The sequence below is a fragment of the Alosa sapidissima genome, chromosome 21 (assembly GCF_018492685.1).
Source record: "Alosa sapidissima isolate fAloSap1 chromosome 21, fAloSap1.pri, whole genome shotgun sequence".
In the NCBI taxonomy this organism is placed as follows: Eukaryota; Metazoa; Chordata; class Actinopteri; order Clupeiformes; family Clupeidae; genus Alosa; species Alosa sapidissima.
This window is the reverse complement of record NC_055977.1, coordinates 18,691,055-18,719,035: the sequence shown is the minus strand read 5'-3', so window position 1 is coordinate 18,719,035 and position 27,981 is coordinate 18,691,055. Positions and strand designations below refer to the sequence as shown.

Here is a 27,981-nt window from a genome sequence, read left to right as displayed (position 1 = left end):
CCGTTCCTACTGGTCGGGGATCGAACCGGCAACCCTACAGTTACAAGCCCAAAGCCCTGACCAGTAGGCCACGACTGCCCTGGAAAAACCTGATCTGGCGCATTTACATGCACTTCAGTAATGTGATAATCGGAAAAAAAACTGGTTTACATGATTTTGTCCATTAGTCGAATTTATTTCCAAGTACATGACTTAAAACTCAAACTACCTATTATTTTTAAAACATCTGGGCATTTTTGCTGACGCCTTTCGAAGTGTGTTCCCATTTCTATATTGCCTACTGTCGAGATGGAGTATATTAAGGGTTTTCTTATTAAGCATAGGGCCTACAATTGATTTCCTCTTCACTCCAGAAGTCTTTTGCTTGTGGGTTTATTGCTGCTGCACGCCATGTTTGTTGTCTGCTGCTGCTTGCGTTTTGACTACATTTTGGCTTTGTACCAATGCACAGATGTAAAAGAACTAACTAATTCTGAAATAGGCCTACGGTATACATGCACCAAAGAAATCGAACAATTGGGGGAAAATCTAGGTGTGTTAATCTGATTTCTCATAATCCGATAATGGCTGTTATCCAATAAAGCATATTGCATTACATGACCACTTATAATAATATAATAAATATATAATAATAAATAATCTGATGACCCCAGAAATCAGATAATGATTGGATTATTAGGGTGCATGTAAACATACTGTTAGGGAATACAGTTCTGACATTTTCCCACTGATACTGGGCAACAACTATTTCTGGTGAACTTTAATCAGAGAAGGTTATCAAAGAATGCTCAGATAGAATTGAAGTAGAGCCATATGATATCAAGGAACATGGGGATCAAGTCTTGTCCCTGTGCACAAGCCTTTATACAGGTGCAGGTGAGGCAGGAGTATAACCCAAAAGTAAAACATCAGTCACTGCACATATCCCTATAAGTGAGATGTGTGATATTTTTGTAATTTTCTGGTAAAATAATTTTCTGGAGGTATAGATGCATTCTGTAACAGATGGGAGACCCCATGTTCAGAACTACCTGAAAATTACCTCAAATAAAATTACCTCAAATAAAATGCAGATTTTACTGAAATGTGCATTTATTTGTGAGGTCTCAAATTTGTCTTGTTGGTATAATAGTCTGGAAGCTTAAGAATTGTGTGGTAGGCCTACATAACTCAATGTAAACTAGCCAGGGAAGTAAACCCGGTTTAGGTCTACTTATGAATAGTGGATTGTTTACGTCCGATAAGTGTGCACAGCTGAAGACTGGAGAGAACCCCGTCTCATCCGTCTGAGGTCTCAAATTTGTGTTTTTGGTATAGTCTGGAAACGTATGGTACTTGAAACCCAGTCTGTGAGGGAAGTAAACCCAGTTTAGGTTTAGGCCTAGCTACTTATGAATAGTGGATTGTTTACGTCCGATAAGCGTGCACAGCTGAAGACAGGGGTGGAGAGAACTCCGTGATCGAATAGCTAGCGGAGACCAAATACGGAGGAGTGAATGAAGAGTCAACACGGATTTCCTGTGGGACAAGCGTACAGGCCTCGCTGCTAAAACGGTATGCCAGAAAATATTGATTGTAGTATCGACATGTGCCTTACCTGAGTTCGCTGAACCATAGTACGAAGAGAATGTATAACCGATGTTTAAATTTGAGGCCAGAAAATGCAAGCCTGCCATCTTCGAGACAAGATGGCGGTCAGCGTTACCAGTGAATGCAAAGATAGCTAGCTAACGGTAGCTCAATAGCAAGCAAACATTATTCGAAGTCTCGAAAGCTGATAACACTCATTTGACCATTAACCTTAAAAGCTCTAAATTACTGATTGCTGGCAAACTACTGACGAAAATGTAAGATATAAACCGAAACGATTCGATCGGGCATTAGCTAAGCCGTGGTAGCCTACATTTGAAAGCTAGAACTATGCTATAATAATCTATCATAGCTAACGTTACGACTCAAGCTAATACGAGCCTGTCGAAAATAGTCGTACTAGTTATTGAGAGCCAGACATTATTTAAGCCAGCTAGAATCTATGTTGCCTTACTAGCAAACTAAAAGCTAACGTTTTCATTAGGGATAACGTTAGGACTACAAATTAGCTAGCAAAAATAAGACTCGTTTGCAGAGAAATCAGTATCAGCTAACGTTAACGTGAAGGCTTTGGGCATGATGTGCTGGTTATAGCAGGAGGACATAACATTAGCTGGGCAGGTTTTTTTGATAATATTAACGTATAATAACAAATGTTAGTATCGATCTGTTATGTTAACATTATTTGTGGAACATCGTCGAAAGACGTAATGTAAACGCTAATAACCATTTTCTCGTTAAGTAGTCTATTGCTAACGAGTTTAACGCGCCCAGCGAGTTCGTTCTAGCAGGGACAACGCCACCTAGATGCATGTAGACCAATTTAAAGCTAACGATATGTTTATCTTTAGTCGTTTAACATTGACATCACACACGGTTGATATTGTATTATATTACGTTAATCATGTTCGGCATATACGCCGACTAATTGGTCCGGTATTATCAGCTTAGTTTGTGGAACTTTGCTAACGTAAGTGAATGCTAGTTATCAACTTGCAACTTGGATCAGCCTGGGCTGCAACATTTTGGAGTTCGACTGAATAAACTCCCCTAGTACGCACAGCCACTAGCTGGTCCCTTTCTTCTTAAAAATGCATTGTACACACACGAACATGACCAAGTTGATTTTATTTCACAGATACTTGATCTAACCACGAACAACATAACGTTAGCTGTAGCTTTAGTAAAGAGGATTATGAGATGTTCTTCGAACGCATCTGTAAGAGATACCAAATTGCCATTTTATCCTTTTCACTTTTACAGTTAATTTGACAATAACCATCTTGGGCAAACCAAAGATGTAGGCCCTATGTCCATTTTCTCTCACCCAACAGTGGAAATGACTGTCAATTTAAACTGGCAACTGTGCATCCTTGGTGTTGTGATCTGACTATAACAGAAATTACTTAATTTTAGCTAGTAATCATGGCTATCTCTGCCATCTCAAATAATCAAAGTTAAAAACTATACTTCTGTCTTCTGTCCACTATTTCCCCAATGGATTTCATGAAGGTTACCCTCCCATTGTGTTCACAGATGCCACATTCAAGACGATATCCGTCCTCAGACCGGGGCAGCCGGAGCAGTTACCAGGACCGGTATCGGGACCGTGATCGAGACCGGGAGAGGGACCGCGGGCGAAAGCAAAGGCATCGCCGCTCGCCATCTTTCTCCACCAGCAGCGAAAGGGACAGGAGGGGCCGAGCTCATCGACAGGAGGCAGGCTATGCACGTTCCAGGAGGTACTTCTGTGTGTCCATGTGTGTTTATCTCATGTTTCCTCACTGTATTTTATTGCTTGCACCTTGTGACATGTTTTCATGTGTTCCTACATGCTCATGGCATGTAACATCATTTATCTTGGTTCAGGGAGGTAGTTCAGTTGAGTTAGACCATAGCCCAGTCTCTTATCATAAACAGCGAATGGATTAGTGGTGGTGGTGTTGGTTATGTTTTGTCCAGTGTATGCATCTGTTCATTCACAACTGCAGTTGTGGCAAATCTCTACTAACCACTCCTCCTTTGTCTGCTTCAGCTATGACAACCGCTCTGCAGATCGGAGGCCGTACGATCGGCGCTACTGTGATGGTTACCGGCGGATGGAACACAGTCGAGACCGGGACCGCGACCACGGCGGGGCTTCGGCAGCTGACAGCTACTACGCGCGAGACTTCTCCCCCAGCAGCTACGACTACCGACGGGAGCGTGACCGCAGCGAGCGTGACCAGTCCTATCGCCGCAAGGGCAGCAGGCGTAAGCACAAACGAAGGCGACGTAGAACCAGGTCCTATAGCCCATCGTCCTCGGTGAGTACTGCCCACCCCGAGACGTCCTCATGTACGCCTCTCACTCCTCTTCTCCCCTTCCTCTCTGTCTCTTGTTTCACTCTATCTCTCTCTTCTCCATAACCCTCTCTTCTCCACAGCCCCTGGACTCGGTAAGTAGTGAACTCTTTTCCTTTTGGTTTGGAGTTTTTGTTTTTGTTTGTTTTGTCTTGAATTTTTAGTTTTTATGAAGTCTGCTTGGGGTTAGATGTGATAGTCCAGAGGCAACAATAGGTCCTCTTTAAAGGGGGTTTAACATGCTGGAGTTTACTTTTTAACTCTGGTTCATGTATATTTTTAACTTCAGGCAGCCTGTAAGGGCAAAGAAAGAGTAGCAGACACAAGCATCTCTCTCTCTTTCGCTGTACCTTTCTTTCTTGCTCTATTCTTCTCTAACCTCTGTCGAGCAGTGATAAGAGAGAGGGTGCTTACCAATGAGTTGGTACATTTTGCCCTTGTCTGAAGTTTTTTTGTTTCTTCAACTGTCACCTTGTTCCATGGCTTTACATAAGTTGATATTGTTCACTGTTCTGGATAGAATCATCCTATTTTTTAAGACTAATCAGTGAATAACTGCTTGTTTTTAGTTCTGCTAAATATGTTATGATGTAGGTTGCTCTTGTGATTTTTGTCAGGATGAGGCTAGGCAGAGGGTTGATGGGGCAGAACACAGGGGACAGAAAGGCAGAAGGGGGCGAAATGTGATCTTTGACTTGTTCCCTTGCACTATATCCCTATCGTTGTATATATCTCCACACGTGGTGTCATACCAAACGCCCTATGATCAACCAAATCTACCTACATCAACAACACCAACTGCGCTGCTCCGCCGCCCTGCTGTCGCCATGGTCACGGCTGCCCCCCCTTCCTCCTCTCTGCCCCTCTCCTCCTCCTCCTCCCCTCTGCGGTCGCGCCGGTGACCTCCGAACACGGGATGGGCTGGTCCCTACTGCAGCGGAGTGACAGCCGGACGCGGGCGGTGTGTGTGAGGGACGACGAGGAGGGTCACCTGATCTGTCGGACTGGCGACGTCCTGCAAGAGAGATGTACACACTGCCACTATTCTACTCCTATCGTAACTTTTCTCCCTATCAGTTCAACCATAGAGCAGAATTTCACAAGGGGAGGATGAAAATGATGGTGGTGGTGGTGATCACCATGTCATGGTAGAATGTTCTCTCCAACTAGCCCAAAGCAGGCAGGGAGGGATTGCGTTGAAGATGATGTTTTCTTGTGGGGGGAGTGGGTGGGATTGGGTGGATGTATTTGTAGCTGTGGTCAGTACTGTTTGCAGATACATTCCTTTTTATTTGTTCCTCAAATCCATACATTCAGTATTCAGTTTTTTTTATTTGCTCTTACTTTTATATGTAACTGTCAGGGTTTGTAAATTGTTAGGGCGCGCAGACGTTTCACTAGTGACGGGCCCAGATTAGTGGTTGACTTTGTCACAAGGAACAAAAATTCCTTTACATTAATGAAAGTGTATTGGTATTTTACAGAAGAAGGCTTGTTAGTGGATTACACTTAAATTCTGCTTATCTTCTGCAAAATGTTCTTAGACTAAATAAATAGGTTAGCGAGCAATTCCTGAGCTGGCGAATAAATGTTCCTGATTAATAGAAGGGTCATTCCACGTCAGTTCAACCAGGGCCCACGCACTTAGGTCTCAAAACATTCTGAAAAAATTACCAGGTGTACCTATGTTACCCAGGAGACACACTGTAAAATGACTCTTTGTCCAGCCTCTTTTTTTTTTGTCAAAGTTCACAAGCCCACAGCGCAAGAACTAAACCATGTAGGAGGCTCAAATTTTGCATGGTGGTACATAAATAGGAATAGTATGTAGCAAAATCGTTACGTTTGGTCTGGATAATCCTGCATGGTCATAGCTGTCCCTCGAAGTTGATACAAATTTTATTGGAGTGTTTGGCTGGGCTCTGTTTAAGCCTTCAGAAGACATATTTGTACTCAACATAGGCTCTTGATTTATTTTCCTTACTGAGATAAGTAGAAACACTCACAAAAAGCAATGAACAGAAAATAAATCCCTTCAGGGTCTGAACAGCAGACCTCACAAGTCTGAAAAATCATTTTGGTTATAATTTTCAGAGCACCCAAACACCTTGTGGGAATATACAAAGATTTTTTAAAGATGCTTTTCCTTATTCTCAATGATCCCTTCTTTTTGAAAACACCAATTTGACTTGTCTTATTCAAATTTTTCTTTTTTATTTTCCACCCTGAACATGGGCAAAATGCCCCATTGACTATATGTTTTATATAGTCACCACACTGCCACCTGTGGTTGTATAGAGTAACCTGTGGTAGCTCTATACAAAACATATTGATGTCAATGGTGCATTTTGCCCATGTTCAGGGTGGAAAGTGAAAAAGAAAGATTTGCATAAGACAAGTCAAATTGGTGTTTTTAAAAAGAAAAGATCATTGAGAATAAAGAAAAAAATATTTTAAAAAATCTTTATATTCCCACAAGGTGTTTAGGTGCTCTGAAAATGAGAACCAAAATGATTTGCTGTTCAGACCCTGAAGGAATTTATTTTCTGTTCATTGTTTTTTGTGAGAGTGTTTCTACTTGTCTCAGTAAGGAAAATAAATCAAGAGCCTATGTTGAGTACAAATATGTCTTCTGAAGGCTTAAACAGAGCCCAGCCAAAAACTCCAATAAAATTTGTATCAACTTTGAGGGACAGCTATGACCATGTAGGATTATCCAGACCAAACGTGACGATTTTGTTACATACTATTCCTATTTATGTGCCGTATGCAAAATTTGAGCCTCCTACATGGTTTAGTTCTTGTGCTGTGGGCTTGTGAACTTTGACAAAAAAAAGAGCCAAACAAAATTGACACCCCCCTCCCCCTGTAAAACTGGCTGTATCTTGGAAAATATTGATCTTACATAAAAGTAATTTTACAGTGTGTCTCCTGGGTAACATAGGTACACCTGGTAATTTTTTCAGAATGTTTTGAGACCTAAGTGCGTGGGCCGTGGTTGAATTGACGTGGAATGACCCAGAAGTAGCATTTTTGGTAGGATATGGAAAATCTTTTTTTTCTTGCAAATAGTGGCTTCTTACCAGCTTACCAAATCTAAATCTGATCAGTCCACACAGTAGTGTTACTAAACTTGTTGTTTCGTTCTAATTTCCTGTCTTGTGGTGATCCGGGAAAGCAAGAGGGAAAAGAGCAGCCTGTAAAATATGAGGGAGAAGTTTTAGTCAAGCTTCTCACGCATTCTAAAAACGTCAAATGTAGCCCGACTAAATGGTAAACCGCTTCACATTCTCTAAGCTAAACCAAATAATGTTTGTGAGGTGGTAGATTTCTTATCTACCATCTTATTGTTGTTAGACTACTTTTAGCACCTTCTTATTGTTGTTAGACTACTTTTAGCACTACTTCAAGTGCACGTTCAGTACATCCTGAAGATGAACTGGGTAGGCCTGTAACAAATAATTAGATTTAACTTGTTTATAGTTTTCCCTAATCTGGGCCTAAGCACAGAGGACCATAGTTAAATTGATCAAAGTTTGCTTTTTTTTTTGTTGGCGACGGTATTAATTTGCCCCCCGAAACAATATGCGTGTGCGGTTATGTTTCCAGGGGCCATTTGGATTATAGTCCTAATTGATTTGTTGATGAAGGTGTTTTCTCCCTGTAGTGTAATCCTCATTAGCCTCTTTCGGCAAGTTTGCAGTGTAATCTTTCTGTTATCGTTTTGTCGCACAGCCATGATTAGCGTGAGGGCGTAAGAGACTGCTGTGTTGATCTTTGAGGGTAGTTGTCTTGACAACTTAATAGGTCCCATTTTTAATGTCGGTGCATAGCTAGTCAAAACAAAACAATGCCAGTCAAAACAAAATCCTATAATGAACAACTGTAGTTGACCAGTGACCTTTTTTAGAGTTTTTTTCCTATTGGTAGGGTATACATTTATGGTCAAACAGGCATTCTCAAACTGTTATAACCCTTTGTCCTTTTCTGTTAGTGTTTGATAGTACCCTTCTGATTGTCGTATTCTCTTGTCTTTAAGTGTGTTTGGCAAGTGTAAAACATCCATGAGACGATAGTCATGACAGGGCTGCTAGCTTTTTTTGCTGCCTGCATTTACACTTGAACCCAACTTTGCACACTCATCTAAGGCCTTTACCTTCTTTCCCACTGTCTTTCTATCTCTTCTCTTTTCTCTCTCTCTCTTTCCCCATGCTCTCTATTTGTGTCACAGATGAGATTGTCAGCACTTTGGGAGAGGGCACCTTTGGCAGGGTGATGCGCTGTATTGACCATCGCAGGTAAGACCCAGTGATGAATACAGTTGTTTCAAAATATAGAGAAAAAAACATGCTGAATTTCAGTGTTTTCCTTTACAAGAGTAAATGTGACCATAGGTGGTCTTAGCTTTCCTTTTGGTTTAGTTTCTATTTATCAGGTTTTTGTAGCCACTTATCACTTCTCACACACAGCTTTATACATATCTGCCTCATCACATGTTTACTGTACAGATTTGTGAGAGAGCCAAAGTACTCAACGGTGCACAGACAACATTGAAATTATACAGTAGTGAGTGCAATTACTGTTTATTTACATTTACTCTTGTAAGTACATTACAGAGAGAATCCAATCAATTATCCATGTGTCTTTATATGATTTATTACATTTTCTGAAAATCATGGATTGGTTTGCCTTCCATGGAGGTCCTTGGTGGATTTTTATTAGAATTGAACAGGATTTGGTTGCATTAAATGTGGAAGGGCAGGATTGCATCCCATTGATTACAGCAGGGCATTGGATGAGGGAGGAGGAGATACTAAATCAAAACAAAATGTCCTTTCTGTGTCTGTAGAGGGGGCGCTCACGTGGCACTGAAGATCATCAAGAATGTGGAGAAGTACAGGGAGGCGGCTCGTCTCGAGATCAACGTCCTCGAGAAGATAAACGAGAAAGATCCCGAGAACAAAAAGTACGACTTTGACAAGCACCTTAACTCTGCTTCAACTTCAGTCTGACCAATCAAATGGCTCTTTTGCCTAGTTAATTTTAAAGTGGTGATAGTTTGCAGCATATGCACTAATATATTATGATGTGAAGCGGTATATATTGTACATATCAATGTTGCTTATGTCTGACATACAATACTGAGCAAAAGCTTTCGGTATGTTTGAAGTAATACTTTAAAATGATGGGGGTATTTAAAAAGTAGATAAGAGAGACAAAATAGATGTGTTGAGGAAAATGTCTAAACATGTGCACTGTACTGTTCTACTGTAACTATTGTACTGTACTATTAACTAAGGTTTATACATTTTTGAGATTTTGCTTAATTTCTTCATCTATGAGGTTAATACACTGGGACAGGGTACACTTGGGAAGGCATTTAGTTTTTTCATTCTTCTTTGATGAAAGCACTAATCTACTTTTGATTCACTGGGCACTGTAGTTAATACATGGTTTTGATTTTTCTTTTTTAATTTGCATTAAAACACTGTCTAGCTGTTTATACACAATGTGGCTAATACACAAGAAATTGTGATGCATTTTTATCCCCCTGATTTCTATTAATTCCTTCACCCACCTTACCATCCCCCTCTTCCTGCAGCCTATGTGTCCAGATGTTCGACTGGTTCGACTATCATGGCCACATGTGCATCAGCTTTGAGCTGCTGGCCCTCAGCACCTTTGATTTCTTGAAGGAGAATAACTACCTGGCTTACTCAATTAGTCAGGTGCGCCACATGGCCTACCAGATTTGCCTCTCTGTTAAATGTAAGTACCCCTTTTTTACTTATGGTGTGTGTGTGTGTGTCCAGTGAGTCAGTGAAACATGTCTTCACATGCAGTAGAGCCAGTTCATTGGTTTACTTACCTTGTCTGTTCTTGTCTATAGTTGAGCGTGTTGTGTAATACAGTTTTTCTCTTTGAGCTAAGGCCTGGTCGTGTCAGACTTTGGGGTCATAGGGCCCACTCATAGTTTGAGAAACACTGGTGTAATGTGTATTTATACCTTTTAATTGTTTTTTTTTTTTTTACTCTTTACCCTGAAGTTCTCCATGAGAACAAGCTTACCCACACAGACCTGAAGCCAGAGAACATTTTGTTTGTCAACTCGGACTTCACCATGACTTATAATGTAGAGAAGGTAAGCCTGCTAGCACTTGAGGATTTGTGCGTTTCAGACATCCATCATGAAACAGGTTAATCTGCATTTGTTGCTCAGAACAGTACCTGTAGCCAGTACTCAGAACAGGGCTAAATATTTATATGGTGTTTGCTTCTTCTTCAGAAACGGGAGGAGAGGACGGTGAAGAGCACAGCGGTGAGGGTGGTGGACTTCGGCAGCGCCACCTTCGACCACGAGCACCACAGCACCATAGTCTCCACAAGACACTACCGTGCCCCAGAGGTCATACTGGGTAAGCCGGAGAGTTTGTGTTGGTGCACATTCTGCGTCACTGCATAAACTGAGGGTGTACTGATTCTGGTCTTTGCATAAGAGTTCTTGTCACTACTTCTGTATAGCCACTAGATGTCGCCCATTACAGAATATGTGCTGCTACAATGGACAGACTTCAGAGACAACTCATTTATGACAGAGACAACAACATTTATGGTTATATGTTCTGCCTTGACAGATTGATCTTGCTCTGCCTCTAAACATTTTTTTTGTGTGTGTGTGCGCGCATGTGTGTGTTTAAATGTCTGGCTGGACCTTGCATGCTTTCGTCACAGATGTAGAAATAGCAGGGTAATTTGTTTGTGTGTTCTGTAGAGTTGGGCTGGAGTCAACCTTGTGACGTCTGGAGCATTGGCTGCATTCTGTTTGAGTACTACCTGGGATTCACCCTCTTTCAGGTATAGTAACAAACATTCTAAGGACACATACACAAGTCCCATTTATTTTACAATTTCAAGATTGTCTGCATTTGAGGGTTGTGTAATTGAGAGATTGATTCTAACTAGTACTTTTCGTGATTTTATTTGCTGATGTATATATTTTCCCCCTCCTCTCACTTCAGACACATGACAATAGAGAACATTTGGCTATGATGGAAAGAATTCTGGGACCAGTGCCTTCCAGGATGATCCGCAAAACCAGGTATAGTAGAATACGAATACATGCATCGATTTAGCCTTTTTCTTCCCCCCAAAGGCTTGCTGATTGACATTAGCTCTGATTGATTTAAGAAATGCTTTGCGTCATCGTGGTATCCCTTTCTGTTCTGAACAGGAAACAGAAGTACTTCTATCATGGCCGTCTTGACTGGGATGAGAACTCTTCAGCTGGCAGATATGTTCGAGAGAACTGCAAACCTCTTCGGGTGAGAAAGTGGTTGATTTTGAATGTAACTGATAAAAATAAAGTGGGGTGGGAAAGGGGGGTAGGTGGGGTGAGTTAGTAAAGGATGGTACTGTTTAAACATATTAGATGGTTCACACATTGGTCAAGGTCTTTGAGAGCTAAAAGTTGACGCTTGTGTTTTTTCAGTACATGCCTACTTGCTGTTTCTTCCATCTCTCACTCGTGTCTGTTCCTCTCCCCTTCCATGGTTGCTCTTCATTCATGTCTCAGCGGTACCTGTTGTCGGAAGCTGAGGAGCATCACCATTTGTTTGACCTGATGGAGGGCATGCTGGAGTACGAACCCTCCAAGCGCCTGACGCTGGCCGCCGCTCTGCGACACCCATTCTTTACCTCTGTTCCCGCCAGTGACCAAGCCACTTCCAAGAGCTGGGAGGGCAGCCGGGACATCAGCCGGTGACGCCTGTCTCCCCCACCTCCGTCTCCGCCCCACCCACACACCAGCATGCGTGCAGGAACTTAAGGTGGATTTTTTGGTGAATGTTTTTAAAGGTCAAACCGAAGAAGATGTGAAGATTTTGGGTGGGCTACCTTAAGTTTGAATGCTCACATGGAACTGTTGACTATTGAGGGGGAGGTAGGGGTAGGGGATTTATGTTTCCTTTCCTTCCTGTCTGTTTCTTTTCTCCTTCTTTTTATAAGCTGAACCCATAAACTATGACACTTAAAGGTTCAAAGAGATTTGTGGCACTCGCTCAGCTCGAGGCCTTTTCTAGCCATTTGCTTCCACACTAAGAGGAATGTGTTGAAAACCAAATGGCCTAAGCTGTGATTTAGAGTAGAGCTTAAATATGGGAGTAGGTTTTCCTGAACTAGATGAAGGAAACCTTGTCTGAAGTAGGCAGAGTGAGGCAGAGAAGTCCTAGAACCTTCCACCATCCAAAAGCACTCAAATCCAGACAGAGAAGTGAGTGGCACGTGGCTGTCGTCCCGCATGCAGCCAGACTTTAGTGTTCCTGTCCCGATTGGTGGAGAGCCATTAAGGAGCAAGATGCCCCCCTCCTTTACCTGTTCTTAGTTCTTCCAAATATCAGTCAAACAGAAAAGACTTAACTAATCACTCCAACCTGTCCTATTCAGACTAATAACTACAACTATGTCTGACCTTCCTTCCTATTGTTTGGCTCTGTGTGTATCTTTTGGATGTTTGGATGGGAATATTGACCCAAATAGTTGCCTCCCTTCATTGTCTGACACTGTGAGGGATGCAGTACTTTGGCAGTGCCTATGGCTGGAAAGTAACTGTTTATTCAGATGCAGATGGTTGTTGCAAAGCTCACTGAATAAGCATGATGTGAGTCAACACCATCCCTGGCTCAAATGGGCTTCACAAGCATACTCTAGCAGGATCTTGCAGGTGTGCAGTCAGATGGTGTAACCTAAATGTAATAGGTCATGGGTTTTCTATATGGCACACTGTCTCACGACTACACTCTTGAACAGTGGCACCACAAATTGGCCTCAAGCCAGCTTGGCTGATAACGCCATGCTAGTATGCGCACTCAACACACATGATAGCCTTTTGTAGCAGTAGCCCGGTGTGTGGGTGTGTCGTCCCAACAGCCCACACAGCACACATTTACAGTATTTATTTTGGTCAAGCTGAACTGGATGTTTTTTTTCCTGTTTTTTTTTTCTTTGTTTTTGTTTTTTGTATGCAAAGAACTGTATAAAAGTGTATATAAAATGAATATGTACTTATGTATGGTTGTACGACGGTAGAATAAAGATGTCCCGCTGTAACCTGGGTGTAATGAGAGCACATTGACAGCACTCATCTCAGGTTGCTGCAGGCAAATGTTTCGTTTTTACTCATGTCTCAATTTGAGCTTTATTCAATTAAACAGTTTTATTTCAATCAGTATGACTGAATCGATAGAAATGCTCCTAATGTTTCACAGCCCCAACCTTCATGTATCTTGGGCTTCATTAAACTGTGCCATAAAGCGATCCACTGATAAGAAAAATACCACTACATGTAAGCAGAAATACACTGCAGTGAAGCTCCTGCCTCAATACCTGCACCTGTTTTCTGGGTTCCCCATGATTAACAATAATATTTACGAGATAATTACTGAAAGCTTTTTGCCCCATGTTGATACTGAACCGGGATTGTCATCGAATGCTAAAGATAGATATATAGATAGATACTTTATTGATCTATTGATTTATTGAGGGGAAATTCAAGAAGTGACAGAATGATGGCAGATATGACACATTCAGTCCTGAGCCAATGATTTCTGTATCTTGCTCTCTTAATTTAGTTTCTGAACCATCTTGTTTTGGCGTGCCCTAGTGCCAATATGTTCACCGTATGGAAACGCGCCCTTGGTGTATATTCCCTCTAGGTTGGGTAGTGCACTCTTGGTGGTACAGTACGTTCAGCTGATCTACTCTCTTTAGGGCTTTACGGTCTGTATCAGTCTGTGTGACCTCAGTTTCGTCTACTGTCTGTTTGTCTTCCGTTGACTCATCCCTCTTCTTGGCTTCTGAGCACCACACAGATACAGTTGAATATGCCAATGGACAGCACATGTTGAAATCACGGATGGCTATTTATAAAGCAGCTTAGTCACGCCAAATCTATATAAGATACTGTCAGTGTAGGCCTAAATGCTTATTAGGGTCATTGAAATGGTAGGCCTATAGATCCATTCCAGAGTTTCATTGGGGGGAAATAGTAAATGTTTAGTTCACAGTCAATCTCAGCAAGTCAATTTACTTCACTCATTTTCATCTTAACTTCTGAGAATAAATGAGTGATAAATTAAAATGACCCATAATTCAATTCATTTAAATTCAAATGTATTAGTCACATACAAATATACAGAGTATATGTAGTAAAATGCTTTGTCCATGGCTGTGCAATCTGTAAATAAACAAGAAAATAAATAGAAATATAGCTGCAAGCAGCAATGTGGAGGCCTAACAGTACACTAGCAGGAATGGCCTTGCCATGCCAAGAGCAAGCACTCACAGCCACTTTGATGGCAGTTGCATGAGGTGTTTCCATCATGCTTGTGCTCCTGCTAAAGTAGTCCTAATTCAGTATCTGCATTACCCTGGAAATCCAGAGTTCTCGCGAGAGCTACATTTAAATTTGCTCAGCGAGTGACTCGACAAGTAATGATGCCCATTACCTCTGCCCATGAAACCAAGCTGCACCAATCACATCCGTGTATCTGATATAGGCGGGCAAGAGGCGAGCTTAACAAATGACGACAGCGCTGCAACGTCGATGTCTGGAAACATTAGTCATAGTGTTATCCAATTGCGTGCAGTGATATTTTCAAATGCATGCTTGGTGCCGCCCCTCGAGTTGGGCCATTTTCATTACTTGTAGCCAGACCTTTAATCTTTCGGATTGGGTCTGATCCTCCAAGCTACGGATAGCTTGGGAATGGGGATAAAAACTTTTCCACATTCTCTCTGTGTCCCTCAGACAGCGATAACGTTTCCCAGAGCCTAGGGCAGAGAAGAGGCAGTTGTTGGGGTGACTGGGATCTCTGGTGATTTTCTTTACTCTGGACTTTACTCTCCAGGGGTGCGTTTCCCAAAACCATAGTTGCTAACCTGTTACCAACTTAGTTGGTTGGCAATGGGAAATTGCATTGCAACCAACAAAGTTGCTTACTTAGTTAGCAACTGTGGTTTTGGGAAACGCGCCCCTGGTGTATATTCCCTCTAGGTTGGGTAGTGCACTCTTGGTGGTACAGTACGTTCAGCTGATCTACTCTCTTTAGGGCTTTACGGTCTGTATCAGTCTGTGTGACCTCAGTTTCGTCTACTGTCTGTTCTGACTTAGTTTGTCTTTCGTGGACTCATCCCTCTCCTTGGCTTCTGAGCACCACACGGATACAGTTGAATATGCCAATGGACAGCACATGTTGAAATCACGGATGGCTGGTGTTACTATTTATAAAGCAGCTTAGTCACGCCAAATCTATATAAGATACTGTCAGTGTAGGCCTAAATGCTTATTAGGGTCATTGAAATGGTAGGCCTATAGATCCATTCCAGAGTTTCATTGGAAACTTTAGCTCACAGTCAATTTCAACAAGTGAATTTACTTCACTCATTTTCATCTTAACTCCTGAGAATAAATTAGTGATAAATGAACATTACCCATAATTCATAGTCTCCTTAAACTCTTGGTATTTGCACAACATTGCCTTTGTGCATTAATGAAAAAAAAAAATTATATGGGTTTCTGATTTGAACCAAGGAGATCTATGTTTAACTCGAAGTTGTATATTTCTCCCATAACAAGTCAAGACAGATGTGCGGATGAAGTTTGACTAACTGGATTAACTTCTTGCGTCACTGACAGAAGTAACTGACTTCATTCACCCTTTCCACAAGTTTCCACACAACCTGTCACCCTCAGACATCTGGCATGACTTCTCCCATCTGTTCATGTGCTTATGTGTCTCAGCAATATATCCCAACACAACATTGATGAGCCTACTTGTTCTTCTTCCTTTAAAAGAAACCTTGAAACGTAAACTAGAAATGTCCAGCTTCATTGTCCTCTACTGAGGCTGAGGGTCTCAAACTTTGCTTTGCACTGCTTAGTCCCCTGCCAGTTGGCACGTGTTGACGCATGTTTAGCTGTTGTCTCTAATGAGATTGTCTGTATTTAGTCCTCAGCTGTGAGGAGTCACAGGAGGAGACCAGACGTTATAAGACTGTAGGCTATAAAGGCAAGACTTTCAGAAACAAGTCAGCAGAGTGAAGTCAGTCGACAAACGGACTACGTTGGCGAACAAGGTGAAGCCCTTCTCACTTGTGCTTTTGGGTAGAATTGAAGCCATTGACAAACAGAAATGAGATAATATTGGGATCTTGGTATATTTCAGTAGTTTAATTTCCAACTGAGCCTCATATTATTACTAGAATAATTTATTGAGGAACAGATATAGGCTTATGTGTTTAGGCCTGTATGCTTTCACATCATGACTATTTCAACTCACACCTGCTGTAGATGTAATGGAGGATGATGGATACATTTGGATATATTCTGAACAATTGTATAATTCAACAGGATGGACTCAAAGATGAAGAAGTCTCTGGGTGCTCCCCTAAGGCATTTCACAACCTACGTTACCCATGTGAAAGACAGTCACAGGAGCCGCAGAAGGAGTCTGACTGGTCGCCGAAAGAGCGCCCCTTGCTTGTCTCATACGACGCATGACTCCTGGATCCAAGCCTATCAAAGCGATCTCATCAGAGAGAGGCAAGTTGAAAATACTTTCATATGTTGTTAACAGACTGCACAGAATGTTGGTATGTTGATATATATAATTCCTGGTTTTAACACTTGAATAACTTCATGTTGTAGAAATCTGAGGAAAACTGAGGTAGCTCAGAAGAATGCTCAGAGAGCAGCCAGAAGAACCTGCTTCCAAAACCATCGCCCCATGTCCATGGTGAGTATGAGTACATAGGCCTACTTTACATGGCTTTACCTTTGTGCAAACTTAAATTGGTAGTTACTGTTGTACTTGTGGTGTTAAACAGTGTGCGTGCGCACCTCTGTCCCTTGTTAATGTTTTCAGGACTCCAAAAGGCTGAGTTCCACACACAAGACAAATTTTACTCGTGACTTCAACGGAATGGTCCGTTCCAATGTCCCTGGCAGGAGTGAGGACATGTTTGGTGCCTTCCAGGGGCTCAGTCTCAACATGGGAAGTGTTCCAACATCTATGGCAACTCCGCCTAATGCTGAACAGTGCAAGGTCATGTAATCATGTCCTGAACATTGATGTGTTGTCATTTGTACCATCATATTAGAATTTTGACTCATACTATGATTGCACTGATGGAGATCTGTAAAAGATGCAGTACAGTTGTAGGCTAGGCCTAGCCTACTGCTTCAATGGAAACATGCACTTTACAGGAAAGTAGCCACTCTCGCTGTCGGGCCAGTGGCAATGGGCCTACCGGCGGTTGGCGAATTAAGGTGAGAAGAATCCCCGAGAGAAGATGAAATGATGTAAACTTGGGACCTGAAATAAGATGCGCCTACCTCTATGCGCATTGTATATGTCTATGGACTCTTTAGGAGCTATAAAAGCAGGCTAAGATTTTTCTTATGGGAACAGAGGGCTAATTGTTTCATACCATATGATACTATTAATTCACGAGGAAATAGCCTGCAGCTGTATGACTGTATTAGTAGTGGGCCACTTTTAAAACTAATATTATATAATAAATTCTATCTAATTTTTTAAAACTAATATTATGATTTGTTTATCTTATTTGTTTATTATTGTTGATACTCTTTTAAATTGATAGGCTACTCTTATAAAGTCGTGGCCCAAACATACTTTAATACTTGATTAAAAAAGGAAACATTTTGTATAATTAAAGAGACAAACCAATTTCGTGTTGATTTTTTGTGTTAAAGAAATGTTGATTTTATGTACACCGAATAGGTGTTTGTTTATTAAAATTAAATAATCAGCAAGTCTCATTGTTCTTTTTAAATAAGAAAGAAAGCAAGCAAGAAAGAAAGAAAATCACGTAGCTTGGGCGGTGCAGAAAACACTCGACCAGAGCTGGTGAATAGAATCCCATCTAGAGCGCGCGCAGCATGGAACTGCGTAAAGTGAGATCGAATTGTTTACGTTTGACCATGGAATGCGCTTTGCAGTCAGCGTAGTTAGATGCAGGGGTGTGTAGGCTAGATAGGGGGATATTTTCACAAGATTGAAGAGCTATTTTGGAAAAGTTTTTATTTAGTAATTATAGAAAAACTGCAAAGTGCCATCAATAGCGCAATGGTTGTTTATCCAATAAGTTAGTCTAAGATACTGCTGTAGATTAAAACTCTTTAACGTTAAGCCTAGTTTGGGAAGACATAGGACTAATAAGGCTATTGTATTTGAAATTACTTGAGACACTCCAGCGGGAAATGACACGGTAACGTAATACTTACTTGCACCCCCGACAAACCTGCTAATTAAGCTTTCATCTATTATTCATTTCTTTCATTGAACCTTGATAGATCGGCTAAGTTAGACTACCCTAATTATAGCACGCTTGTCTTTTTAAATGATGATGTCAGGAATGGAAAGGGTGGCTCTAATGACAGAACCGGGGGAAACAAGCGTGGTAAGTCTATCCAAATGGAAGTGTTTGGATCATAGGCCTACATTTTTTCCCCATTGTTATTATCTAGCCTACTGCTGCTTTATAACAAACAGTAGCTTAACGTTCTAGACCTAGGCTTTGCATAGGCCTAGCCTACTGGTTGAAACAAAAACAGTGCACCTTCTTTCAATCCATATCGGTGACGTGTCTTTCATTGACAGATGCCCCTACACCTGTTCGTCGTGTCGCTCGGACTCTTGTCAGCCCCATAAAGTTTACCAAGTAAGGGGCTTAAACCCATCAGCTCATTACATAGCAGAAGCTTAACCCTACTGACTAAAATGTAACCTAGGGTAAGGTCAGTCATTTGACAGCTATGTGACTGCCATGCAATATAATTTCTTGCTACACATCTTACATAGCAAGGACAAGGACAGTCTCCAGAGGTTGGAAAAGATCAAGAAAATTCATGACCAGATTAGAGAATCTGAGGTAAGGCCACTCACAATGAAAATGGTGCCTTTAAATGGAGTGGAGTGCCCTACTCTGATCATGATCTTTTGCTTTGTTATGGAGAGGGAAAAGACTGAACTAGACACAGGCTACTGAGGGTGGTAATTCAGTAAAATGGGTAGAAGTAGTTTTGTGTTGTGAAAATAGACCTAACCATGCATTTACACTTCCCAGAATGACAGAAGTCAGTGGGAACAGTGAGGATAATATTTTAGCATTTGTCATTCCTGCAAGGTTCATTGAATGCTTTGTTGTGGTTGAGATTAGTAGCCTATATGTTTAGTTTAAGATGTTCATGTCATTCTTTTTTAAATGTAAAAGAGACCACATGTAAAAAAAAATACTGTTATATTATAATATTATAATATTAAAACACAATGGACAGAAATACACATTGCACCCCCATGGAGAATGTGCCCAATTGTCATTTTTCAACTGGCCATGTTTGGCTGCTCCATAGCTTATCAGCTCTGTGTTGTAGGTGGAGTACCCATCATTTGCTCTCCACCCTTTCCCTATCAATGCTGATTGTGTTGCCAATTCAACACTGAACTCATATCATTGCCTATGTTGTTATCATAGATGAAACAAGTAAAACAGCTGTATAGCTGAACAGCCACTCAACCAAGAATCCACATAAATATGCGCTAACAGCCACTTTTAAGACTGTTTTTGTTTTGTTTTGATGTAAAGCTTGCAATTCCTGAAACTGAAATGGCCAAAAAGAGAAAAGGAAATTAAGTCCATGTTAAATAAATAAGTTAAGTATTTCTATTTCTATTTTTCATATCTATGTTTATATTTTCGTAAGTCTGAGACCTCTCATGATGAAAGTGATGATTATGATGAGGAAGAAGATGGAGTTCAGAACAACACACCTGCTCATTATCTGGACGGTATGTAGCTGTCCCTGATTCAGTACATCTTTGTTTTGTAAAGTGTTCTGAGAAGTAGGCCTATCTTCCGTACTATGTCAATAATATGGTCGAGTGATATTGATATCATCAGACCATGTCATCTCATTATTTGGCACATTGGAAGCTCATAGGACTCCCTGTAGTTTGACCGACTGTTTGTACCCACAGGTGCTGGACGGAGGATGGGAAGTTACCGAGTGGCTGCTGCAGTCCCCAGGAGCATCAACACCACCAGCAGAAGGATTGGCAGGTCTTTGTCTCTCACACATACAGTACTTTCTGTGTCTCTCACACACAAACACTCTGTACACCCACACTGTCTTTACAACAGCTATAGTGTCAGCTATGCAGTAAAATAAACAAGGTTTAAGATAAAGAAGGTTTAAGAAGTTATAAATTATGGTATTGGTATGATAAAATATGGTATCATTTTCACTATTATGGTTGTAGGAATAATGCAACATATCAGTAAGACATTATGTTTTCAAAAGATGCATATAAAATGTATTTTGAATCCGACCAAAAAGAACTAGTCTTTTGCCTAATTTAGAAATCAGCATAAGCGCCCAGCAGGAAATGATTCTTCCTCTTCTGATGAAGACGACATGGACAGGTCTGTATTTAGATAGACATTAAGTCAGTGTCAGATTTCAACTGCCCAACTTTGACCAAGACCAGAGGCAGGTCTTGTTCCTTTGATAATACTGAATTGTAGCATTGCGTTCCTCTCTGCATTCATATATAATCTATGTATTTTTCCCCCTTTGTGTGATACATATAAACAGTGTTTTCTCCCCATTTTACTAATGATAAAAGAATTCACCTCACTGTCTACAAAATACCAATGCTAAATTGTGGTTACTTAGGTGAAAGTTCAGAAGTATCTTTATGACATCAGGATTACATAAATGATGTCATAAAGGATAAATAGTGAAACCTACCTGCATTAAATGAACAAGGCCTCATTGCCTCTGTACCAACATAAATGATGTCATAAAGGATAAATAGTGAAACCTACCTGCATTAAATGAACAAGGCCTCATTGCCTCTGTACCAACATAGATTAACTTAAGGGCTGCTGGTAAGATGTGTTAAGTTTTAAGAGGGTGGAGTAAGGTTTTTTTTTAACAAGGTGTATTAATTGTCTTGCTTTTCTTTGTGGTTCAAATTAGGTGCCTTCCCTTAAATTTTAGAAAGGAGGACCTTGCAGGACTCCCTAAAGACAGGATGAAGCCAGGAGCAAGCCTGGCTGATGTGGACCCGGTCCAAGTCGACCAATCAGTAAGTGTGGCTGTATCTGACCGAGTACAGGTTCTGAATCTGTTATTGACTATGATGAGTATCAAATCCACACCAATCTAGAATGTGGAAAGGTTTCATATCATGCTTTATTTAGAGCAGTTATCTTTGATCACTTGTGGTAGGATACCTCCTCGTTCCCTACAGATATTTGTACATGCACATGTTTATATGTTATGCTTATCTACATGTTTTGGAGCAAACAAATAACAATCTCTATGAACAGATTGGCTTTGATGCTGTTGGAGGTCTGACCAGCCATATCGCAGCTCTGAAGGAGATGGTGGTTTTCCCTCTTCTGTACCCAGAGGTGTTTGATAAATTCAAGATTGAATCTCCAAAGTAAGAGTCTTGTGCATGATCTTCTATGCCCTGTTCACCAAAAAAGAACCCAGCTTGCCATCATTCCATGTAGCGATCATTTCCAGTGATTTTCATCTACTTGCTATGTTTTTTCGGTTGTCAGGGGCTGCTTATTCTATGGCCCACCTGGGACAGGGAAGACTCTGGTGGCTCGTGCCCTGGCCAATGAGTGTAGCCATGGGGACAGACGGGTGGCCTTCTTCATGCGCAAGGGAGCGGACTGCCTGAGCAAATGGGTGGGCGAGTCTGAGAGACATCTGCGGCTTCTTTTTGACCAGGTCAGTCCTTATCTTACTGCTCACATGCAAAACAAGACAACCAGGGGAGGGCTATAGTTCATCATTTGCCAGATAGTTGTTAATGTTGCCACTCACACTATGTTAGTAGCCTGCTTGCTCTGACAGTTAAGGTGACATCTTTTGTATTTGCAAATACATTTGCAGGCTTACCAGATGAGACCATCGATCATATTTTTTGATGAGATTGATGGACTGGCCCCCGTCCGATCCAGCCGACAGGACCAGATACACAGGTGAGATTGTCCAGTCTTAATAGGGTCCTGAAACACCTCTCATCAGGTTAGGTCAGGTCAGGTCAATTCACATTATACATTTAAATAAAAGCAATTGTGTTTTATTTCTCTCACTCCCCACCTCAGCTCCATTGTGTCCACTCTACTGGCCTTGATGGATGGGTTGGACAGTAGGGGAGAGGTTGTGGTCATCGGTGCCACCAACAGGCTGGATGCCATCGACCCGGCACTGAGGAGACCAGGCCGATTCGACAGGGAGTTTCTTTTTGGTCTGCCGGACAGAGAGGTAATCCATATAGTCATGCTATTAGCCAGGTTTCATGATGAAACGGAATGTTTGAATGCTTGCTTGTGTTTATGTTCATTCTCTTCTGATTAATGCGTTTCAATGCAGGCTCGCAAGGATATCCTGAAGATTTACACAAAACAGTGGAAACCCACACCGTCTGATGCGTTCCTTGAGGAGCTCGCTGACAAGTGTGTTGGTAAGAATTTCATTCGCAGATGCATCAAGACTTTTAATTCTTTAAGTTCAAAATAACACAGTGTTAAAGGCTGAGCCGCACAGAATGTAAACAAAACAAACTCTGCATCATCCACACAAATGTCAAAGTAAAAGTCCTACCCTGTTATACTTGTGCACTTAACACAAGTGATTTCACTAGTCTTTATCTGGCTGAGTTGGCATAATTAGAATAAGCTGGTTTAGTCAATGGTTGGGAAAAATACTTTGTGGTAGGACTTTTACTTTCTGAAGCCGAGTTGTCCACCTCTGGAAATGGTTGGCATGTGCTCTGTATGCCAGGTTACTGTGGTGCCGACATCAAGGCCGTGTGTGTCGAGGCTGCCCTATGTGCCCTGCGCCGCCGCTACCCGCAGATCTACCACTCCTCAGAGAAGCTTGTGCTCGACATCTCCTCCATTACCATCAGCAGCTGCGACTTCGTGGCAGCCATGCGCAAGCTGGTGCCTGCGTCGCAGCGCTCCATGACGTCACCGGGGAAGGCGCTCACCCCCACCGTGCAGCCGCTGTTGGCCTCGGCGCTCAGTGACGTCCTGGAGACGCTGCAGATGCTGTTCCCCCACACGGAGCAAGGACTCAAGAAGAAGAAGGATGCAGGTCAGAGACATTTATATTTTACATGTATGAGCTATTCACATTTCTTAAGTTCTTAGCGTTATTGCTATTTATTGTTGTGATTTTTGTTTGTTTTTTTCTTTACTTCACTGTTTTGTTTTCATATTTTGTTCAGATCTCACCACTGCCATCCTAGATGATGATCTACTGTATGCGGATGATGAGGGAACCTCCAGTGGAGCCATCTACAGGAAGACCCCAGACAAAGGCAGTTTCCTCCAGACTATGAGGTGAGATTGATGATCTCCCTTGCCCTCTTTGCCCCATTCTATAGACCCTTTCAACAATTAAAAACAAAAACAATGCTTGAACGTTCTATTTGGGCCCCAATCTACTTCCTCTGCATTGAGATAACATATGGACTGTTAAAAAGGAAGTCTTGTGGGGCCAACTATGATGCTGATAATGGGACTCTCTTGAAAGGGTCCATACATAGGAACCTCTGGTCATTCATCATTCCGATGTGGCTGCAACAGTTCATTCTGAGCGGTCGGCCCTTTTTTTTCTCCCCCAGTGTAGTGCCTCACCAGCTCCCCTCTCCTCCATCTTTCCATTGTTTTCCAGGAGTGCAGCGCTCCACCCCACCTCTCACCGGCCGCGGCTGCTTCTGTCTGGCCGCCCCGGCTCGGGGCAGACCACCCACCTGTCCCCTTCCGTGCTCCACGCCCTGGAGAAGTTCACCGTCTACACGCTGGACATGGCCTCTCTGTTCGGGGACTGCACCACGTCTGCGGAGCAGGCCTGCTGTCAGGTAGGGCACAGAGAGATCATATCATGTCATATCATACCATACCATACCATACCATACCATACCATACCATACCATACCATATCATATCATCTGGCCAAATCTGGAAGTGAGATCATTGTGATTTTGAGACAATATCATCTCTCAGTCTGTTTATTTCTCTCTTTCTCCCCCCCTAGTTCTGTCTGTCCTCTCTCTCCTCTCTCTCTCTCTGTTAGGGAGCCTGAAATGCGAATAGAGGTCTATGTGTATTTGTCTTCAGAATTCTAGTTATTGAACGGCAGTATGTTTTCTGTTTTTGTCTGTGATATTCTAGATATTCTGTGAGGCCAAGAGAACGGTCCCCAGCATCCTGTACATGCCCCTGATCGAGCAGTGCTGGGATACGGTTAGCTCCGTGTTCAGGACCACCTTCCTCAGCCTCCTGCAGAACATCCCTCCGTTCTCCCCCATTCTGCTGCTCGCCACAACCAACCTGCCCCACAACAAACTGGACACACAGGTGAGGAGCAGGCTTTTTGACATCATCAATAACTATTTCCCAGTTGCAACCAATGCTGTAAGAAATAACAAGTGCTGCTAATAAATTGTACACACCAATAGGATGGCTTCCAAAGTAATTATAACGTTGATTGACTGACCTTTCCAAAGCGACTCGGACTTGCAACTGCAATGGTTATGACATCTGTTGGATGAAAAGTAAGGCAATTGTTCCTCTGAATGTTTGTGTGTGTGTGTGTGTGTGTGTGTGTGTGTGTGTGTGTGTGTGTGTGTGTGTGTGTGTGTGTGTGTGTGTGTGTTTGTGTGTGTGTGTATTAGATTCAGAAGCTGTTTAAGGAGGAGCTTGGAGAGGTGTACTGCTTAAGCCCTCCTTCCTCACAGGAGAGGAGGAAGTTCTTCGAGGACCTCATCCTCTGTCAGGCTGCCAAAGCCCCCGCGGCTAAGAGAGAAGCTCGTAAGTACCGCATCTCCAGCAGTGCTCTGTGAAGTTTGGGACTTCACAACGGGTGCATGTATGGTAGATGTTCTTTTCTGTGATCAAAGTGCTGCCTTCTTTTTAAATGTAAGTTGTATTTTAGCAGACACTTATACCCAAAGTGACAGGGACTCGCAGCAGTGCTGCCTGTTTCTCCAGCAGGCCACCATACTTTACACTAGTTTACATTACTTAGATGTGTGTTACTATGTTAGTGTATGAGAAAGGATAGTGAGTGTGAAAGATTGGTTAGAGAGTGCCCTGTATGTGTTGGCGAGAGGGCCTGTCTTTGCGTGGCGTCCCCGTGTGACTGCCCTCTTCTCCGCACCCCGTGTCCAGTCCTGCAGGCGATCGAGGTTCTGCCCATAGCGCCGCCGCCTCCGCCCCGGCAGATGTCCGAAAAGGAGCGTCAGCGTCTGGAGCAGCAAGAGGAGGACACTCTCCGAGAGCTCCGCCTCTTTCTGCGCAGCGTCAATGACCGCCTCATGCAGGACCGGCGCTTCAAGGCCTTCACCAAACCTGTGGACAAAGAACAGGTCAGTGTTGTCAACAGCAGTCATCATCCCTTGCATTGTGTGCCTGTGTCTTTTAATGGACTTCTATCACAGTGGAACCTCTCTAGAGAGTTACATCAAAGATAAGAATGACAAACTATAAAAACTGTAATTTAAATTACCTCTGTCTTTTAAGTAGTCTTTAAAAGATGACATACAGTATTTTATTAAAAGGCCATTTGATTCAACAAATATTTTCACTTGAGAGGAGATACTGAAGATAGGTGGATACTGTGAGCAATAGAGTTTTAATATAGACACTGCTGTGTCATCTGTATCATTCAATCCAATCCCTGTGTCCACAGGTGCCAGACTATCACTCTGTTGTTAAACAGCCCATGGACCTTTCCACCGCACTCTCCAAGATCGATCAGCAGAAGTACACCACCGTCAGAGAATACCTGCATGATATTGACCTGATATGGAAGAACGCCCTTGAATACAATCCAGAAGATGATCCCTACGGTACACTTCCAACTGCCTCTTACCCACCATATGTACACATCATATAGAACATCATGTTTGTAAAGTGTGATGATTTAATGTATATCACTGGGGGTGTGTCTCAGATCGTCAGATCCGTCACCGGGCCTGTGCCCTGAAGGACACGGTCCACGCCATCATCAAATACGAGCTGGAGAAGGACTTTGAAAGGACCTGTGAGCAAATCAAAGAAGCACGTGAAAAGAGAGGTTAGCTAGTCACCCCATGACCACTGTCTGGTTCGATAAGACAGCAGCATGCAGTCTTTAACACCTGCACTTTTCTGAAACATTGTTTTTTGATTTAAAGGTCCATATGTCCTACTACGCAACTACATGTGTTAGTATCATGTCAATTGGCTTATTTCTTTGAAGCCTGTGACTTGAGCACCCAGCAATTTCTTAGCTTGTCCTCACTACATTGGTCCATACTTTTCATTTATATTTTTTTTATTGTGTGATCGTATCACAATTGACATTGGACTTTTTCTGTCTCCACCCCCCTACCATAAAGGTCATGGCAGAGTGCCAAATAACCAGGATAACTTTGCAGTGCCCAACAGCCCAAAGGCCAAACGTAAGTTATCACTCTAGTTCTTGTAGGCTATACATACAATTTGCAGATATTGATTCTGCATCCCTCTTTAGACATAAACTGATGTTAAGGCATGTCATAAATCATTTTGAAGAATCATTGTACAGGGTTTCTACCCCTGGTCTATCTCCAGGTTTGAATTGAATCGGACTAAATCATAAGGGCTGAGCTACACCAGGCCCGTAACTGAAGCGTTCCGTTCGCGTTGCGTCTGCTGCAACAATTAGCTTTCACTATAATCAATGGAAGTAGCTACACCAGACGTGATAGCGGCGCGTACGTTCGAAAAAAATAGACCATTCATCTAAAATGGATTTTATGCGTCGCGAACGGAACGCTTCAGTTACGCGCCTGGTGTAGCTTCGCTGTAATAATAATGACTGTCTGTGCTCCAGAGAAGAGAAAGATGAAAGGTGAGCTTGAGGAGCCAGAGGTGGGGAAGCGGGGCAGGATGACGCGCACCACCAAAACCCTGCTGGCGCAGCAACACCAGCTCATCGACGTGGACAAAGCTCTGGAGTTCCTCGCCAAGAAAACTCCACAGCTGGTGGTGAATCACGATGGCCTCAAGGTGAATCATCCCCCTCTGGGAAGGTGTACAGCAATGCAGGAATACTGTGTTGTTGCTGTTCTAGACTTTTCACAGTAATGATGATGCAGGATTGTTTAGTTTATGGAAAAACATTTATGTGTTTGAGAGTAATGGAAAAAGTGTTACAGAGTTAGATGCAGTCACTTTCAGTAAGAAGTGTTTTTTCTTTTTTATTACTATTAGATTGATTCAGAAAATTGTTTCACTGTTTCATTCATTTTTTCTGTAGGACTTACTAAAATCTGTCGTTATGAAGACTGAGGGATTCGAAGTCTTTCAGCTTGAGAAGGTGTACGCCCTTCTGAGTCAGTGTATCTACAGGCACCGCAAAGAGTATAACAAAACTGAACTCATCAAGGTGTGTGCCTGGTCTGAGTGGTTCTGGTCAGAGTTGATGTTTGTTTGTGTGGCAGTGTATGTTCTTTTTTTACGTATTCATTCTTAATGTTTTGTGTGTGTACTAGTGAAGACCACTCTAGCATTATTCTAAGCATTACTCTATTTTCATAAACAATTAGAGTATGAAGGCATTTGTATAGATGTAAAATATGAAATGTGTGTAGCTACACAATACTTGTAGAATTTGGAGATTTCTAGACAAACACAGATGATACATATTTTAAATAATTTAGATTTTTTTTTTCTCTCTTCCAGGAAATGAAAAGAGAAATTGAAAGTCTTTCATGACATATTGTGTTTTCTCATTTGGCCTAATAAAATATACAGCATATGACAGATGGGATTTGTCAGTGTTTTGATGTGTTTGTAAGCCTAGAGTTGTTAAAAATGCATTCTATGTTTCAGTTTTGTTGCGGTTGTTGATATTTATTAATTTTTTAACAGCCAATCAAATTACACCCCTCCCTACCATGTTTCTGAAGCA

The 27,981-nt window shown here is 42.0% G+C and overlaps 2 protein-coding genes across 5 annotated transcripts; both read left to right on the top strand.

Annotated features, from left to right (window-relative positions):
* Nucleotides 1–1,246: 1,246 nt before the first annotated feature.
* On the top strand, nucleotides 1,247–13,105 carry LOC121695294 (dual specificity protein kinase CLK2-like). 2 transcript variants are annotated; one of them, XM_042076002.1, is made up of 13 exons: nucleotides 1,247–1,554; nucleotides 3,127–3,332; nucleotides 3,626–3,896; nucleotides 4,870–4,960; nucleotides 8,164–8,230; nucleotides 8,782–8,898; nucleotides 9,535–9,701; nucleotides 9,980–10,074; nucleotides 10,219–10,348; nucleotides 10,705–10,787; nucleotides 10,952–11,031; nucleotides 11,164–11,254; nucleotides 11,506–13,105. In XM_042076002.1, exons 2-13 carry the CDS (start codon nucleotides 3,127–3,129, stop codon nucleotides 11,692–11,694), a joined length of 1,587 nt encoding a protein of 528 aa, XP_041931936.1. In that variant the 5' UTR covers nucleotides 1,247–1,554; the 3' UTR covers nucleotides 11,695–13,105. The 2 variants fall into 2 exon arrangements, with proteins under 2 accessions (XP_041931936.1, XP_041931937.1); XM_042076003.1 differs by lacking the exons at nucleotides 1,247–1,554; nucleotides 3,127–3,332; nucleotides 4,870–4,960 and having other exon boundaries at nucleotides 3,766–3,896.
* LOC121695292 (ATPase family AAA domain-containing protein 2-like) lies at nucleotides 6,191–27,833 on the top strand. Of its 3 annotated transcripts, XM_042076000.1 has the most exons (26): nucleotides 6,191–6,200; nucleotides 18,048–18,218; nucleotides 18,364–18,410; nucleotides 18,611–18,671; nucleotides 18,812–18,881; nucleotides 19,714–19,798; nucleotides 19,988–20,069; nucleotides 20,370–20,432; nucleotides 20,992–21,100; nucleotides 21,345–21,460; nucleotides 21,585–21,759; nucleotides 21,925–22,013; nucleotides 22,140–22,299; nucleotides 22,408–22,498; nucleotides 22,819–23,133; nucleotides 23,267–23,381; nucleotides 23,716–23,902; nucleotides 24,216–24,401; nucleotides 24,719–24,854; nucleotides 25,215–25,411; nucleotides 25,735–25,894; nucleotides 25,999–26,121; nucleotides 26,426–26,488; nucleotides 26,902–27,077; nucleotides 27,328–27,456; nucleotides 27,753–27,833. In XM_042076000.1, the coding sequence occupies exons 2-26, from the start codon at nucleotides 18,211–18,213 to the stop codon at nucleotides 27,783–27,785; spliced, it is 2,976 nt and encodes a 991-aa protein (XP_041931934.1). In that variant the 5' UTR covers nucleotides 6,191–6,200; nucleotides 18,048–18,210; the 3' UTR covers nucleotides 27,786–27,833. The 3 variants fall into 3 exon arrangements, with proteins under 3 accessions (XP_041931934.1, XP_041931933.1, XP_041931935.1); XM_042075999.1 differs by lacking the exon at nucleotides 6,191–6,200 and having other exon boundaries at nucleotides 17,931–18,218; XM_042076001.1 differs by lacking the exons at nucleotides 6,191–6,200; nucleotides 18,048–18,218; nucleotides 18,364–18,410; ... (3 more) ...; nucleotides 19,988–20,069; nucleotides 20,370–20,432 and adding an exon at nucleotides 20,804–20,900.
* The last annotated feature ends 148 nt before the right edge of the window (nucleotides 27,834–27,981 follow it).

What these genes read in the sequence shown, in the direction of transcription:
- LOC121695294 (XM_042076002.1), top strand. Translation starts at nt 3,127, where the DNA reads ATGCCACATTCAAGACGATATCCGTCCTCAGACCGGGGCAGCCGGAGC. An exon ending in TGCCCCAGAGGTCATACTGG is followed by an intron (nt 10,349 to 10,704) that starts GTAAGCCGGAGA and finishes TGTGTTCTGTAG; the next exon opens with AGTTGGGCTGGAGTCAACCT. An exon ending in AGGATGATCCGCAAAACCAG is followed by an intron (nt 11,032 to 11,163) that starts GTATAGTAGAAT and finishes TGTTCTGAACAG; the next exon opens with GAAACAGAAGTACTTCTATC.
- LOC121695292 (XM_042076000.1), top strand. An exon ending in AGCCCCATAAAGTTTACCAA is followed by an intron (nt 18,672 to 18,811) that starts GTAAGGGGCTTA and finishes CATCTTACATAG; the next exon opens with CAAGGACAAGGACAGTCTCC. An exon ending in CAACAGCCCAAAGGCCAAAC is followed by an intron (nt 26,489 to 26,901) that starts GTAAGTTATCAC and finishes TCTGTGCTCCAG; the next exon opens with AGAAGAGAAAGATGAAAGGT.